This window comes from Vanacampus margaritifer, chromosome 7 (genome assembly GCF_051991255.1).
Source record: "Vanacampus margaritifer isolate UIUO_Vmar chromosome 7, RoL_Vmar_1.0, whole genome shotgun sequence".
Taxonomy (NCBI): domain Eukaryota; kingdom Metazoa; phylum Chordata; class Actinopteri; order Syngnathiformes; family Syngnathidae; genus Vanacampus; species Vanacampus margaritifer.
The window spans coordinates 14127575-14144248 of NC_135438.1; the positions used below are offsets into that span (position 1 = coordinate 14127575).

The window sequence follows — 16674 nt, forward strand, 5'->3', positions numbered from 1 at the left end:
ATGCATGTAGTAAAATAGTCATTACAGCACATATAACGGAGCAAATGCAATGCCTTAGTGTCCCTTTTTTGGGGGGGTGTTCCCAGTGCATTAAAAAAAAGAACAAAAACATCACAAATCATCACAGAATTCGAGTTCTGTACGCTCTTGTTCAAGCGGGGATATTTATGTTCGCATTATTATGTCGGATTTTTTAATTTGGGACGTGTGATGTGGAAGTTGTAATGTGGCGAAATGAAAACAATCCTTCCTCCCGGACAGCTGGTGGCGGTAATGCACTTAACGACTACGACGCTGGATGACAGAAAAAAAAAAAACAAGGAAGAACCAAATCAGGAAACACCGTTGCATTAAACCGGGTGAAGTAGTGGCCGCCGTTATTGATTATTAAAAGATACGCTCTGTTATTTCATAAAGATGTCCAAAAGACATCGGTTGGATTTGGGTGATGACTACTCTAGTAAGAAGAGGTCTGAAGGGTAGGTGCGGCGCTAACTGAACTTGTCCTATTGAAACATTTTAAGCGTTCAGGGATTGTTGCTAGTTGGCTAAAAGCCTACGTTGTGGTTAAATGGGAAAATATAGCTCATTTAAACGTTATATGTTGGTTTTGTTGACCTGGCGACGTGCCGGTGTGATAATCTTTAATACGCTCAATGCAATACAATATGCGTTTTTTACTGCATGAAATAGCATCACCAGTAGCGTTTAAGGCACGTGTATGAAGTTAGCGGGATGCTACCACCCATACCTGATAGCTAAGCTAACGAGCTAGCATGCTAGCCCAAGCGGAAAACGACAGCCTTTTTTAAATGACATCTTCCGTTATTAATTAGTTGAGCTTATGGTTTACCTATGTTTAAATTGTATTTATTGCCCTCTCTTAAATACGTTTTTTTGTAAGGACGCGTATTCTAAACGATCTCTGGTATGTAATGTTTAATTATCCATCATAAGAAAGAGGCAGTGGTTATTTTTGCCGTGACCGGCAACTCTCCTGCTAACGTTATTTTGCCGTGATTGTTTCAGCTTGGTCTGGCGTGAACAGTTATTTTACTGTGTTTACAGTTTGGTTGGCTGTGAATAGGTTATTATGTCTTGATGTGTAGTGTGCTTTGAATCCTTTATTTTGGCTTTGCCGGCCTATTTTAACGCAGGCTGTTATTGGCTTTACTAGCCTAACCATAACCCTTTAAGTAACTCTTCAGTTCAACAAAACTGCCCATTTACCAGCTAGCAAGTTGTTAGTTTGAACCCGTGACGCAGCACCTATAAAGAAAGAGTTCTATCCACTACATTACAAGCAGAATTTTCACTTGTAGTTCTCGCTCAATTCACGGCAAAATGACGCTAAGTGGCAAGTTGTTGGTCACTGCAAAAATAAACTCTGCATAAGAAAGCAGCTTGCTTTCTGTTAATTCACTTACCACACATGCTTTGAAACTGTTTCACTAAGCATTCAGTGTTGACAACTTTTATAGTATTAACAATGCTACCTTGACTTACGAGTGATCTAATTTAAGAGTTTTTCCGAGTTTGTTGTTACTTTATATATTTTTTTGCTGTAAGCCTTAGTTTGAGATACAGTGTTCCCTCATTTATCGTTGGGGTTTACGTTCCAAAAAAAAATACCCACAATAGGTGCAATCTGTGACATAGTCAGCTTAATTTTTTTGCAGTGGTTATCTTGCTGTGACCGTCAACTCGCGACCTAGCACCACATTTGTGGTAATCGGACTGACTCCGTCATACATATCATGCCATACGGGGGGGGGTCTTTTCTCATAGTATGCAAATTGTTGTGTTCATGACATGTCATCTGTGTCTTAGTAGGTATTGGAGTTCTAAGTTTTTTTTTTGTTTGTTTTTAATTATTTAACGTTGCATTTTATTGACACTGACAGGCGTGACAGAGACTCTGATCGAGACCGTGGGGATCATTCCAGGGACAGGGACAGAGACCGGGATCGTGACCGTGACAGGGACCGTGAGAGAGACATGAAGTCTTCGATTGCAACAGCTAAAAGCACGCCGGCCATCATCACCATGCCTCAGCTGAAGCAGATGGCCATGCAGCAGCAAATTAACCCGTTCACCAACCTCCCGCACACGCCTCGCTATTATGAGATTTTGAAGAAAAGGTTACAGCTTCCCGTGTGGGAATACAAGGAAAACTTCAGCGACATCATCACACGCCATCAGAGTTTTGTCCTTGTAGGAGAGACTGGCTCTGGGAAGACGACACAGGTGAGAAAAGACGTACACAGAAATGCAATTCAACGGGGATTTTAACCTATTTCGAATTCATGTGACTTTTGCTTTCCCTGTAGATCCCTCAGTGGTGCGTGGATATGGTGAGAAGCATTCCTGGTCCGAAGAGGGCGGTTGCCTGTACTCAGCCTAGGAGAGTGGCAGCAATGAGCGTAGCCCAAAGAGTGGCAGACGAAATGGATGTGATGCTCGGACAGGAAGTGGGCTACTCCATTCGATTTGAAGACTGTAGTTCTGCCAAAACAATACTGAAGTAAGGCGCTGACTCCACTCGTTTGTTTCAGACACCACACATTTTCATCTGTTTGTTTTCATCCTGTTCTTTTAGATACATGACAGATGGTATGTTGCTAAGAGAAGCAATGAATGACCCTCTTCTGGAGCGATATGGAGTGATTATACTGGACGAGGCCCACGAACGAACACTCGCTACAGATATTCTGATGGGAGTGCTGAAGGAGGTGGTGCGTCAGCGGGCAGATCTGAAGGTTTGTTTGCTCACACATTTGCAACTTCAGGGGCACACATTCAAATTAATTCCCAATCCTGATGCTGTACACCCTCATAGTAGAAATGGATCGAGTGTCATGGTTATCAGCATTGTTGCGATAGTGCTCAAAGTCAAATAAACACGACCCAAAAATAAGGCACAGAAAACATTGCAACAGGTTACATTTTAAATGTAAAGAAATTAGCATCTCAATTGCCCTTTTGCCCATTAGGAATAGTTGGGGGAAAAAAATGTTTTTCCAAAATGGTCATATATAGATAGGGGTGTGAATTGCTTAGTACCTGGCGATTCGAATCGTATCACGATTCATAGGTCAGGATTCGATTCGATACAGATTAATCCCGATGCAAATCTATAAATTGATTATTGCGATTTTATTTTTTACTCAAATTTAGAAAATACTAATTAATAAACTTGTACATGTACACTACAAGATATGTATGAAAATGTATTTATACATCTGAAAATTCAGGCTTATAACTGAGCCACTGCATTTAACAAGCAAGTTGCAGCAAATTTTTTATTATTTTTTAAACTCAAATTTAGAAAATACTTCTCAGTAAAATTGTACATGTACACTGTAAGACTTGGATGAAAATGTGTTTATTTATCTGAAAATTCAGGCTTATAACTGAGCCACTGCATTTAACAAACATGTTGCAGTCTGTTTCATGTTTGAACAGCACTGAAATAAAATATTAAGGCTTAATGTTCCATTAATGTAACATTATTTGATGCTTAATGTGTTAATCCTAACACTAAGTAAGATGTTTTGTTGAATATTCCTATAAAAAATTGATGTTTAAAAAATCGATTCGGCCGCATATTGAATCGCTTCGAGAATTGCACGCTGTAATTTCGCGATATAGTGCCAAATAGATTTTTTCCTAACACTCCTAGTCATCATATATGAGGCAAATGAATAATTTTGAAAATTTAAAATATCTACTCATTTTTATTGTCCTTTAGCACATGCCCGAGTTTTAACTTTTAAGATTTAATGTAATTCAATATAAAACATTTCTAACAAAAGTTAAAAACATTCCTGGATTACCATCGGTATCCAAATTGACACTCATTAATAATCAGTTATTTAAGTAGTTTGTGTTATCCTTTTTACCAAAAAGAATTGAGGGCAAAACACACAAGGAGTTTATTATTCTGTCCGGTAAGGTGCTATGATTTTTATTGTATTTTTTTCCCCTTAATCCGGTTTATTGCAACGCAACGTTAATTTTTATTCTGCTCTCTGTCTCACATTTAAGACATTATCTGGGATATATTTAGTAAAATGAAATGCTCAACAAGGTTCTCTTTCTGCTCAGGTGATAGTTATGAGCGCCACACTTGATGCAGGGAAGTTCCAGGTGTACTTTGACAGTTGCCCTCTGCTGACGATTCCCGGCCGCACACACCCGGTAGAAATCTTCTACACGCCCGAGCCGGAGCGGGACTACCTCGAGGCCGCCATTCGCACCGTCATCCAGATTCACATGTGTGAGGAAGAGGAGGGGGATTGTCTTCTCTTCCTCACCGGACAAGAGGTGAGAGCATACATGACATTTAAATTAGAAGTTGATACTGGTTAACTGCCAATTTGTTGCAACATGAAACCAATATGTCCCTCTAGAAATAATGCAAACTGATGATTGGCTCCAGGCTCAAACCTGCACCACCATAAAAACCTTTCTCAACTGTCTTTGTCTTAGAAAACATAAAAACATTCTGTGTAAGTATGGAGGAAAAATTCACCACCATTCAGTAAAAGTAAAACTAGTCACCTGTTGAAGACAATAGCTAATGAATTGAAAGTGATGTCATGTAGTTGGGAGGAGGAAGGATGAAAATTCTGCACAACCCACCTATACCACATGATCATTTTCAGATATACCTGAATCGGGCATCTGCTGACTTTGACTGCAGTAGACACAAAGTGCTGTTACTGTATGATATTTCTGTATTTTGTTTGACCCGAGTCATATTTTTCAGACCGTTTTGGTTGAGCTCCAAATTGTAATACTTGACTTAGTTCAATTTAGTAGATTCCATACAGTAGTCGGTATCTTTAAGTTGCCTTAAAAATAAATGTCTTCCTTTGCAGGAAATTGATGAAGCGTGCAAACGGATCAAGCGGGAGGTCGATGATCTCGGGCCTGAAGTTGGAGACATCAAAATCATTCCACTTTATTCCACATTGCCGCCACAACAGCAGCAGAGGATCTTTGAGCCACCACCTCCACGGAAACCCAATGGTGCTATAGGAAGAAAGGTATGTATTTTTGTTGTTGTCGTAAAGCTCCCACTCTTTCAAAAAATAAATAAAAAAATGTAAATTAACTGCAAGCACATAATGTACATGCAAGGTATGTGACTTTGCTGACAGGGTGAGCATGCTTGGCTAATGTTAGCGTTTAAATTAGCACATGGTGGACTGTCACTTATCAGCATGATTCAGTTATGCAGAAAATTAAGTGTAAATTTAAATTAAATAAAAATCCACAGTTTTATCCTCCACTGAAAAGTGCCATTTTCATGCCATTCATTCTTGGTTTGGCTTTTTATTTTTTATTATTATTATTTTTTAAGGTTGTGGTGTCGACAAATATTGCTGAGACCTCTCTAACAATTGACGGCGTGGTCTTTGTCATCGATCCTGGCTTTGCCAAACAGAAGGTAGGCCTTGCAGCTGCACTTGCTGTCGAGCAGCTCAAAATTGTTTGCCATGGGCAAACGGCAAACATCACTTGATTACTGCAAATATTGCACGTGATGATTACAAATTTGTGTGCAGGTGTACAACCCTCGCATCAGAGTAGAGTCCCTGCTGGTCACTGCCATCAGTAAAGCTTCTGCCCAGCAGAGGGCAGGACGAGCCGGCAGAACCCGTCCAGGGAAATGTTTCCGCCTTTACACAGAAAAGGCTTACAAAACAGAGATGCAGGTGACAGGCTGAAATAGTTTTCTTCCTGGTCTTTAAGTCTTCTATTAATTGTAGTATGCTAATCATGCTGTCATTTTCAGGATAACACGTATCCAGAAATCTTGCGTTCAAATTTGGGGTCTGTGGTGCTGCAACTGAAGAAGTTGGGCATTGATGACCTCGTGCACTTCGACTTCATGGATCCACCAGGTGAGCCAGTCCACTTTACAAACAGATGAGAGGTGAAATTGAAGGATAATTTGACATTCTGGTTATAATTGGTACGGTAATGGTAAAATATACATAGAACATTGCAATGTAATTTTGAATGCAAATAATATAACAATGAATGACGTGCCGAATCCCACATCAGAGTGCGCACGCTGACCAGCGACATGAAACTTTTCAAGGACATTTTGTCACATCGGGCACATTTATCCAAGTGTTAGCCTTATCTACTCAAAAGAGCCTCCAAGACTGAGCTCTGTTTCAGGGTGACGTTAGGGCGTTCCTATAATTTAGTGATACTCCACTTGCACACCCAGTCTCTTGCCTTTAGGGGCAGCAGATGGATGAAAGCTTATTTTATATTGACAAAGTACAATTTGAAATCATCTTCCCTCATTTTCCGCTGGGGTTAGGTTCCAAAAAAGTACCCGCAATAAATGGAATCCGCGAAGTAGTTACATTTATGTTTTACATTTATTATAAATGTTTTAAGGCTCTAATACCCCTCTCCACACAGTTTATACACTTTTCTTATCAAGGTATTTACATTTTCTCACATTTGTCTCTTGTTTAAACATTCTCAGTGTTCAAACCTTCATAAATTTTATCAAATTTAAACATTGCTGTAAAAAAAAATGCATGCAAAATTTAACAAAAAATACCTGCGAGACCGCGAAAAGTGAACCGCATTGTAGCGAGGGAACACTGTAATTCGGAAATGTTATCAGTGAGGTGGAAAGTGTTCCATTCCTTTGTCTTGTCATACATATTTCTTTCCTCACCCTCCTTGCAGCTCCCGAGACGCTGATGAGAGCCCTGGAGCTACTGAACTACTTGGCCGCGCTCAACGACGACGGCGACCTGACGGAACTGGGCTCCATGATGGCAGAGTTCCCCCTCGACCCCCAGCTGGCCAAGATGGTCATCGCCAGCTGCGAGTTCAACTGCTCCAATGAGATTCTTTCCATCACTGCTATGTTGTCAGGTAATGCCCACAACTGGGCGCCCGCTCAGAGTCCCTGATGAATTCACCAACTCACAGGTGTCCAACGGGTCGGGTCACCCCCAAAAAAACTTGAGCCGTGGAAGATGAATGCAAAATCAAGTTGGATTGTGTTGTATTCAAATTTCCAAGGCCACCCCGGACTGAATGAATGTGTCTCTTGTGGCATCCAGGAGAGATGCATTTTTCAGGTTGTAGCCATAAATTGCTAGCGGCTGTAACTGCACGTTTAAGTGGGAGGTATAACAAAAAAACAAAGTAACTCACGGCAGGCCAAGCCCATGTGCATCACTGGACTTTTTTTTTTTAGCCACACCCAAAACAATTCGGACACCTGAAATGGTGAAAAAGAGTTTCACGTTATATCTTAAGGATTCAGTACTATTACTTAGTTCTCAATCTTTGGACATTTTCAGTATCTTCATATACTGTATAATGTCTTTAGAAATAAATATCAAAATTCACTTTAGCAGCTCTTTAAATAAGCTTGAAAGACAGTGACAGTGGACTTAATAGTACTATTTCTGCTGTGATGTAGTGTAAACTCCTAATCAACAAAAGGATTGTCTAAATAAAATGTAATATTTTTACCCCAAAAACACAAATCTTTTTCTCACTAGTGTACGGATGTCTGTTAAATATGGACAATTTTCCTCATATTTTGTAAATTTATTTAATTATTTTCCAGATGTGCTTTAATAAGCTTCCCCCAACCCCCTCCAAACTAAGGCTGCAGGCTCCCCTCGATAGAGCTTGTGGTCGTGCCACTTGAAGCTGTCACTTCTTAGGCTTTTCTCCGTTGTTTTGGGAATTTTTGACTCATCCCTATGGGCGGCTTTGTTGGGGCCCATACCAACCTTGTTTAGTCCCACAGTGTTTTGTGCGCCCCACGGAGGCTAAGAAGGCCGCCGACGAGTCCAAGATGAGGTTCGCCCACATCGACGGCGACCACTTGACTCTGCTCAACGTCTACCACGCCTTCAAGCAAAGTGAGCGGCACCCGCTCACGGACATGTTTGGTACAGCGACCCCACGTGAAAATCCACAATATTTTTATTTATTTTTTCTCCCCAGACCACGAGGCGAACCAGTGGTGCTATGACAACTTTGTCAACTACCGCTCGCTGATGTCCGCCGACAACGTGCGGCAGCAGCTGTCCAGGATCATGGACCGCTTCAACCTGCCCCGCCGGAGTACAGAGTTCACCAGTCGAGACTATTACATCAACATCCGCAGGGCACTCTGCACGGGCTTCTTCATGCAGGTTTGTACTGCTGGTGTATGACACACAAAAAGGATGGTTGGTGTCGATATACCGTAAAGTTCAGACTGTAAGCTGCAGCCTTTTCCAAAGCAAATCCATGCACATTCATGTGGAAAATGCAATTTTTTTTTGTTTTTGTTGAACTAGCAGTACTTTTTTTCTTCTTCTCCAATTATTATTTTGCCCTCCCTTGAATGTGCAGTTTAGTTGAGCAGATATCTAACAGTGTGGTGTTCTTGCTTCAAGCTGCAAGGGTTCATTGTCAGAAAAAAGTCTGCTAGCTTAATGCTAACTTATAACTTGTTCACTGCCATTGACGTTTAAAGACGTCAAGTAAAAACCTACGGAGCACTGCCAATGACGTCTAAAGACGTCATCCAATGATTATTTTTTTTTAAACGGGTAGAGGGAACCCTTCCGCATGTCTGGTGAAAGTTTCCAGCCGGTTTGTTGTGCCTAAGGACTATTTTTGGCCCCTAGAGGGCAGCGATGACTCTCTTTTGACAAGATCAGGTGGGCGTCAGTAGAGGCGGAGCTAGAGCGTCGAGCAGGAGATCAGAATGGAAAACAAAGGAAAAAGGGCGACCGTTTGTGAGGAGTTCACGCCCGAGCCGTTTTATTTCAAAGACAAAAGCATCGACCAAAGCTAAAAGAGCACATTGATGACAACGATGATCATCATCGATGATGATGATGATGATGACTCCGTGGATGGAAAGCATTGACGCGGCAGTAGAAGACGTGGGGGGGAAGCTAGATGGCTGAGGAGGAAGTTGTGCCCGTTTGGAAAGCAGCTCTCTACACTTACAAGACGAAAGGGATCGACCAACGCTAAAAGAGCACATTGATGACGACGACGATGATCATCATCGATGATGATGAAGGTGAATCCGAGCTTGATGGCGAAATTGGAACCGCTGACGCGGCGGCTATGACGGCGTCATAAACGCGGAGCACAATCGAGCACACACAGGCGGACGTTCGATCGGACGACGAAGTGTGCCCCGAATCCAATGCATATTCATCGGAGGAGTGTACAGTCTGCTACTTGCTATTTATTCCCCGGAAAAAAAGGAAAGTGTAACGTGTAACGTTTGCACGCGAAACGGACAAAGTGAAAGTAAACTTGTGCGAGTCCAGCGGCGTCTCCTTGCACGCAGGAGAGCGTTATAAAAAGAAAAACTGTATTTGAAACATCCACATAATTGTAATTAGTACCACAGTTGCACACATTTGTAAATAGTTTGCGAAATTGTTTTGTCAAATTGTTACACTGTTAAATGGAAATAAACGTATTTTGCAGTCAAAAAACACTTTTTCATTGTTGGTGAAAGTGTTTTACAGAAGTAAAGCACTATTTAGGTGTTTGTGGCATCATTCATGGACAAAAAGAAGTGTACAATTCACTGGAGTGCATGAAATAACATCGTTTCACAAAAAGCCCCTTTTCTCCATTTTTTGTTTCAAAACAGAGAATTTCGGTGAAAGTAACCATTTTCTATTGTTGATTACTGAAGAACGGAATAAGGTAGAAACAAACTGTGTTTCCATAGTCCAAACACAACATTTTCTGTGGACCTTGAAAGATCAGTCAAAATGTTAAATCGGCTGGCACTGGCGACAACCCGTTTCTGAAAACGTCTGGCAGTGAAAGAGATAATGGGAAATGCCGTAGATGAGCTAAATGAAATTAGCACGTCTAATGCAATGATGCAAAACCATTTAACAAGTACTTTTTCACACACAGTCAAGTAGCGTTGAATAGTTTATTTTTGTTTAATAAATCAAATCCTTTAAAAACTGCATTTTATATTTACTTCGGTTTTCTTGATCTTTACATTTGTTTGATCTCAAACATTTAAAGTGGAGATAGTATGCAAAAAAATAAAAAATTCAAGGGGGGCAAATACTTTTTGATGAAAGTTCAGCATTTTTTTTTTTTTAATGTGGATGCGGCAGGTATACAGTTTGGCTCAATAGAGCAAATTTTACGTTCCATTGACTTTCTGTCTGTTCTGCAGGTGGCTCATCTGGAGCGAACCGGTCATTACCTCACAGTCAAAGACAACCAAGTGGTCCAGCTGCACCCATCCACGGTGTTGGACCACAAGCCCGAATGGGTGCTCTACAACGAATTTGTCCTCACCACCAAAAACTACATCCGCACTTGCACAGACATTAAACCAGAGTGGTGAGTAGCAGAAAGCAGGAGGATGATTAATTGTCGGTTCAAATAAGGTTCCTCATTGTATCGCTTTTGTTGCAGGCTGGTCAAGATTGCCCCCCAGTACTATGAAATGAGTAACTTCCCACAATGTGAAGCTAAACGACAGCTGGAGCGAATCGTTGCCAAACTAGAGAGCAAAGAGTATTCCCAGTACTAAAAATTAACCAGTAAGTGTCCTAAGAAAATGACAGCGTAAAATATAGTTTTAGATCTTTCTGTATCATCGTATATTAAAACTGTTGGCTCTTTAGCATTTTGATTTTTTTTTGTTTGTTTTTTATATATATTTTGTTAGCTTTCAGTTGTCTCCTCACATTGATGTCCATTCTTCAACTGTAATGAAGTATCAGCAAGCGTTGGATCGCTATAAATATTTTCAAAAGGACTATTGTCTTGATGTTTTCCTATAGGGAGTTGCTGGCTTTGTTTCTTTAATAAAAGGAACTTTAACTTACAACCTTTTTATTACTACGTATAAAAAAAATGCACTTGATGTATTCCAAATCAACTTTATTCTATAGCATTTATTTGCCAGTTGAATCCAGTCCTCTAGTAATAACTACATGAGTGAGGATATTGGGTTAAAAATGGCACCCGACAGTTACCCCCCCACCCCCACCCCAAAAATCACATTTGATCCCTGACACTTGGCCTTGCACAGGAGTTGTCCTTGAAAGTAAAAAGAGAGATGACAAAGGTTCTGTCTTTTAGTCCTGTTGGTCCAGCTTCACAGCTATGATGAAATTTTACTCTGAGGCAGCCTCCCCTCAACATCCTCGATAGTCTCCGGAAGGCACAGACCGCGTGTCTCCGACAGCTGCGATGCCGCAGCTGCGCCCAGGATAGCTGAGGAGAACAAGACAATCTGGGGGAGATCCTTCCACACTTCATCCAGTAAAAGGATCAGAGGAGCGAGGGCCACACCGATTCGGGCCATGGAGGAGTTGTAGCCCATCCCGTTCTGTCTACAAAATACAAAGTACAGTAGACCTTTTGGTATTGCCAATAAAGCTATACGTGCCTGTAACTGGCATGATTTTGCTGCACAGATGGAAATGGGTCACTACCTGGTTACAGGAAGCTCAAGTTTATCTAATTTAGGACTTAAAGTACGACACTGTGCCTGAGTACTTTAATGACAAAGCCAGCGAAGTCAAAACACCACCAATGCGTAGAGAAGGCGAACTTCAAAATAAACCTTCCCATACCAAATATGTGGAGCGCAATGCAAATGAACGCTTTTATTTTGAAGTTTTTTTCCGGAAGCGTTTTGGCAGTCGCGGCGCAACGGATGACTTGACTCGAAAAGAAAATTGGTCGATAATTATTAAGTGAAAATATATTTTTAATGTCTTCTGTATTCATAATTGTTCTTTCATCATGCTAAAATATTATTTTTATCCAAATACCTGATTATTCAATATAATTTTCCGTAGGATATTTGAATACCTAAATATTCGAAAGCTGCAGCGCTAGAGGGGACGGCATCCCACAGTGCTATACTATTACTATACAAAATAAAAATGGATAATGAAAGAGATGACCTGACACTTGGGGAGGACTGGCCAACGGGAATTTCATGAGTTTCCCAAATGCCCAGTCCATCCACGGCCACGCATCCAATTGCGATGGCTTGATAACGGTCGAACAATGAATCACGAGCACGTTAGATCCTGCGCTACCGCTACCCGGATAAAGTTCAGGCTCAGGATTATTTATTTTTTTACTTTAAGCCCTGCTAATTATTATTCTTTCGTCTTCTTCTTTCCATGATTATTATACCTTAGAGCTACCAAAACCCCAAATTCTCAAAAATAAATTAGTACAAAAAATGATTTTGAATATTCATGAAATTATTTCAGAATTCCACTTCTTTGCACGGGTTTAATAAATCTGAGTTGAACTTTTTGAAACCAACTACTGAAATGTCCAGATTCACTTAGTATCAGAGAAATGCTTGCATCAGAAAATGGATATCATATTAGATATTAAGAAATATTAAATGTATACACATATTTCCATTTTTTTTCTCTCAATATTTGTAATCTGGGTCAGCACAGGAGCCAAGTGGTTAGCACCTATTACAGTTGAGTCAGTGTTCAAAACTACATTTGTAATTGTTCCAATTTCCAACTCTTCACAATCAATGACACGTCACCCAAGATATTAAAATGTGACTTTTTTTTTTTTTTTTTTTTTTTTTTTTCAGTCAGTGCACAAATACTGACAGTTTGCTGTTGAAAAGTAAGATATGCAAGCGCACCTAACGACAGTGGGAAACAGTTCCGAAGAATAGAACACAGCTGTTCCAAATGATGCTGAAGCAAAACCTTTTCCAATGACTGCCACCACTGTTCTCAAGGTAGACATATCTGGGGGAGGGTCACAGCCATCATTAAGTAGGACAACATTCCAATCGGTGGAAATGTAGTAGCACCAACCTTTTGGTATCACAATGTTGATTCCCAGAGAGACCGCGAGCATCATCAGCATTCCCACCTGTGTGCGCTTTCTGCCGATCGTGTCCAGTAGGAACAAAATGGACAATTTGCCCGGCACTTCAACTGAAGAGTAGAGCAATTGAGTGAGGTAAACATTGAGGCCAAAGCCGCTGATGTTGAAGGTGATGCCGTAGAATGTGATTGCCATACTGAACCTAGAGAAGAGAAAGTGGACTGTTAACAGGATGTCATCCTAACCCACACATTAATCTGGAGATCATCATTTATTTATCTTGCACGCAGACCAAAGTGAACCAGTGCATAAGGACAGTCTTCTCATTTTAGGTGTTCTCATCAGGTCCAGGTAGGAATACACTCGGCCTTTCTTCTCTGCCATCACGATGGAGGACAGAGTCTGGAGATCGTAAAAGGAACATTCTTGATGATTTTGAATGATTGGAATTCGACCATCATTATGAGGACTATACGAACCTCAGGTTGAAGTCTTTGACACAACACCTCAGTTCCGTTCATTTTGGCACATTTGGTGAGACACACGTGAGCTTCCTCCAGCTTTCCGTTGGCAATCAGCCATCGAGCTGACTCTGGCATCCACCTGGAGGTCAAATGCAAAATTGCAAGCAAAAAAAAACGAAGGCTCTTTTCACCTGATACACAATGTCAGAGTGCAAAAGATTAATCAAGGAAACTGGACAGCCTTTTGGATTAAAGGTTAACCTTTTTTAACCACCAAAAATTGTCCAGCGTCTTGTCCTTGATTCAACTTTTGCAACTTTTACAGCAGCCTGAGAATCTACAGAGACACAATGTATATATATATATATATATATATATATATATTACCTCCACGTGAAGATACCCAAGATGATGGGCAAAGTGACACTAATCGTCAGCCACCTCCAGTCTTTCACAAGGTAAGCAATGGGTACAAAGCATATGCTCCCAAATGCCCAGGACAAGCTGTCCATTATTCCAACCATCTTTCTGTGTTCTATGTCCACCCACTCCACACCTGGATGAAGATTTACAAAGACACATACAGGATAGGTAAATAAAGCACTTCAAATAGTGATTGAGGTGAACACAAAAAAAAGCAATTTGTGGATCTGGAATTACTGTACAGAGAACCAAGGAGACGATGACTATGCCAGTCAGGCAAAAGCCGGTAAGGAATCTCAGCACTGCGAACATCAGAAAGGATGTGGCGAAAGCACTGGCGAGAGCAAACAGCATTCCGGAGAGATACGATGTCATCAGCATGATCCTCCGACCGAACCTGAGCAGGACCAGGAAGTCAACACATGGCGGTCAAGTCATTAGCTGACCCGTACTGTAGGTTCTCTTTATAATCAAATCTTAATAGGCCTGCGAGTAGCTGGTGACATTTTGTCCCAATGCCTTGGCGCTTCTCATGGTCATCAACAAAACTGCTCTCCTCATTCTTTATTTCAAGACTAATGTGAGAGAGCTTTTAAAAGACTTTTAGAAACAGTGAATAATCGCGTAACTTTCAGCTTGTCCCATCAGAGAGCGCATCACTTTAAATTTTTATACGAGCTGCACTTTTTGAAACAACGCACTGTTTGTTATTTGTTTAATTTTTTTTTATCCTGGCTTGGGATCGGCCAGGAATCGAACCCCCCATGTCTGCATGGCAGTCGCATGTAACCAGTGTGCTGATGCGTGTCTTTCACAAGGTCAAAAATCAACATGCATGTCAAATTCCTGATCTTGAATTATTTTACCCTCAAATGACAGAAATGAGAAAAAAAACATGCTTGCTTTTGGGTGATTCAACATATCTTACGATCTTTTATGGTAAATGTCAGAAAAAATAAGTAAACATTTCCACAATTTTACTGGAATGTCTTTAAATTTTGACATAACTCAATAGTAAAAAGATAAAACAAGTATCTTTGTATGAAAAGGCTTTCTATAGCTTTAAAGGCGAAGTCAACTAAAAAAATATTTTACAATAATATATTCTATGCACCCCCAATAAACATAATGTTCTGATTTATATTGTTTGTGGAATATTAATTAAACAGCAAAATCCACCTGTTTTTCATCCATCTCAAGGGGTGGCCATTTTATCTTGTAGTCTCACACGACCTTCGTCACAGCTGACCTGTTTACTGGGTTTGGCCATGTGACAGTGGTACTTTAATTTTTAGTCGACAATAAGTGACAAAATGGCCACCTCCTGAGATGAATAAAAACTGACGGATTTTTCTGCTGAATTAGTTTTCCACAAACACAGTATTAATCCGAATACGGTGTTTAGAATAGTGGGGGAGCAAAGTACATTACTTGTCCATATCCCTTGAAAAGATAACATAATCACCAAATACATTTGCTGACCACACAAATTAGGACCCCCCCAACACACTCTGGGGGAGAGAGTGTTCAGTCCAGACCATAACTTTCTCAGGGAGCCTTGATAAGTAGCTATGTGAATTTATAACCATGAAAATTACCTGTCACTCAGAATTCCAAAGGTAATAGCTCCAAACATGACGCCAACAAAGAAGATGGTGGTCGTGGTTTGGCTTCTGCTTCTTTTATCACACACCAGGTCCCACTAATAGGAACACATTCATGTTTTTTGTTATTTTTGTTTTTACAGTGGACAACCAGTGACAAAATGTAAAGTATAGGCTGCTATTAGGTCACCTCGGTGGCCAAAGTGGACTTGAACGTGGTGTTATCATACACCCATCCATCCAGACAGGGCAAGGTGCGCGCCTGAATGACGTCAGACGTGTTGAACAACAGATGATATTGAGGCTCTGCAAACATCCGACACGAGCTGCGGGTGCCGTCCTCCTCCAGCGGGATGCTGACGGCGATCCTGTCTGCCAGGGACAGATTCCCGAAGAGTCCTCCGTCGTCCGGGGCGGCGACTTGGCAGCGGTGCGCCGGAACCGCCGCGATGAAGCTGTTCAGTAAAAAGTGGCAGGGCAGCGTGAAGCGGCTGAAGAAACTGATGGCGATGATCATCTTCTGGAACTTCCCGAATCCGCCGATGTCAGAGATGATGTCCTCGAACTTCATGATGAGTGTTCCAGACACACACTGCAGCGTTCTCACACGAGAAAAGGTAATCGAGACTTTGGAAGCGATGAACTTCAACCTCTGATGCAGTTCGGCAAGGAATTCATAAAGTGCAATTCATAATTTCCACGTGCCTGCAGGGGGCAGGCTCATGTGACGTAACATCATCTTTCATCCCCCGCAAGACGATAGCGTGGACCCTTGCGGTCTCATCACGTGCAGCCCAATTTTTGTGAGCGCGCCGACAAGTGATGCGCGGAGGATCAATGTTGATACTGAATATCGGCCTGCTCTTATTGGAATCGGCTATCAAATGAAAAATATAATTTAGCCTACACACTTAAGTCAAATACAGTAAAAGATGACAGTAGAAAGTAACAGAACTGTTGAGAATTTGTGTAGAAGATAGGTTGGCGGGAACTACTTTCCTTCCGCCTGCGTAATTCCATCCAGCCAAGACGCAGTTTATGATGTGATTAATAAATAACTATACTAGTTTAACTAGGGATAATCTGTCTCCTAAACAATGAATCATTTAAAATGGATGACAGGTGGGTACAGTTAAAGTATAGGCTACATACATAGCTATTGCAATATCCTAAAACATCCAGTTGAATGTAGAAAAATATAAAAGCACAACATATAAAATGTTATCTATAAATGTAGAGTATATATATAAATTGTTTTTATAAGTTAATTTGCTTATTGCTTTTAAATTAATATTTAAAAATGA

At 40.8% G+C, this 16674-nt stretch overlaps 2 protein-coding genes across 4 annotated transcripts; one reads left to right on the forward strand and one right to left on the reverse strand.

Moving 5' to 3' along the window:
* Window positions 1-276: 276 nt before the first annotated feature.
* Window positions 277-10810, forward strand: LOC144054766 (ATP-dependent RNA helicase DHX15). 2 transcript variants are annotated; one of them, XM_077570037.1, is made up of 14 exons: window positions 277-359; window positions 1905-2247; window positions 2331-2524; window positions 2600-2759; window positions 4108-4326; window positions 4884-5051; window positions 5369-5455; window positions 5574-5723; window positions 5804-5912; window positions 6724-6915; window positions 7800-7922; window positions 8008-8198; window positions 10220-10389; window positions 10465-10810. In XM_077570037.1, exons 2-14 carry the CDS (start codon window positions 1999-2001, stop codon window positions 10580-10582), a joined length of 2130 nt encoding a protein of 709 aa, XP_077426163.1. In that variant the 5' UTR covers window positions 277-359; window positions 1905-1998; the 3' UTR covers window positions 10583-10810. The 2 variants fall into 2 exon arrangements, with proteins under 2 accessions (XP_077426163.1, XP_077426162.1); XM_077570036.1 differs by having other exon boundaries at window positions 321-479.
* Window positions 10811-11070: 260 nt separating this feature from the next.
* LOC144054768 (solute carrier family 22 member 7-like) lies at window positions 11071-15981 on the reverse strand. 2 transcript variants are annotated; one of them, XM_077570040.1, is made up of 9 exons: window positions 15561-15981; window positions 15365-15468; window positions 14009-14163; window positions 13731-13899; window positions 13359-13482; window positions 13172-13281; window positions 12867-13081; window positions 12689-12797; window positions 11071-11390 (listed from the first exon to the last, which is right to left on the reverse strand). In XM_077570040.1, the coding sequence occupies exons 1-9, from the start codon at window positions 15939-15941 to the stop codon at window positions 11159-11161; spliced, it is 1599 nt and encodes a 532-aa protein (XP_077426166.1). In that variant the 5' UTR covers window positions 15942-15981; the 3' UTR covers window positions 11071-11158. The 2 variants fall into 2 exon arrangements, with proteins under 2 accessions (XP_077426166.1, XP_077426167.1); XM_077570041.1 differs by having other exon boundaries at window positions 11187-11386.
* Between the last annotated feature and the right edge of the window lie 693 nt (window positions 15982-16674).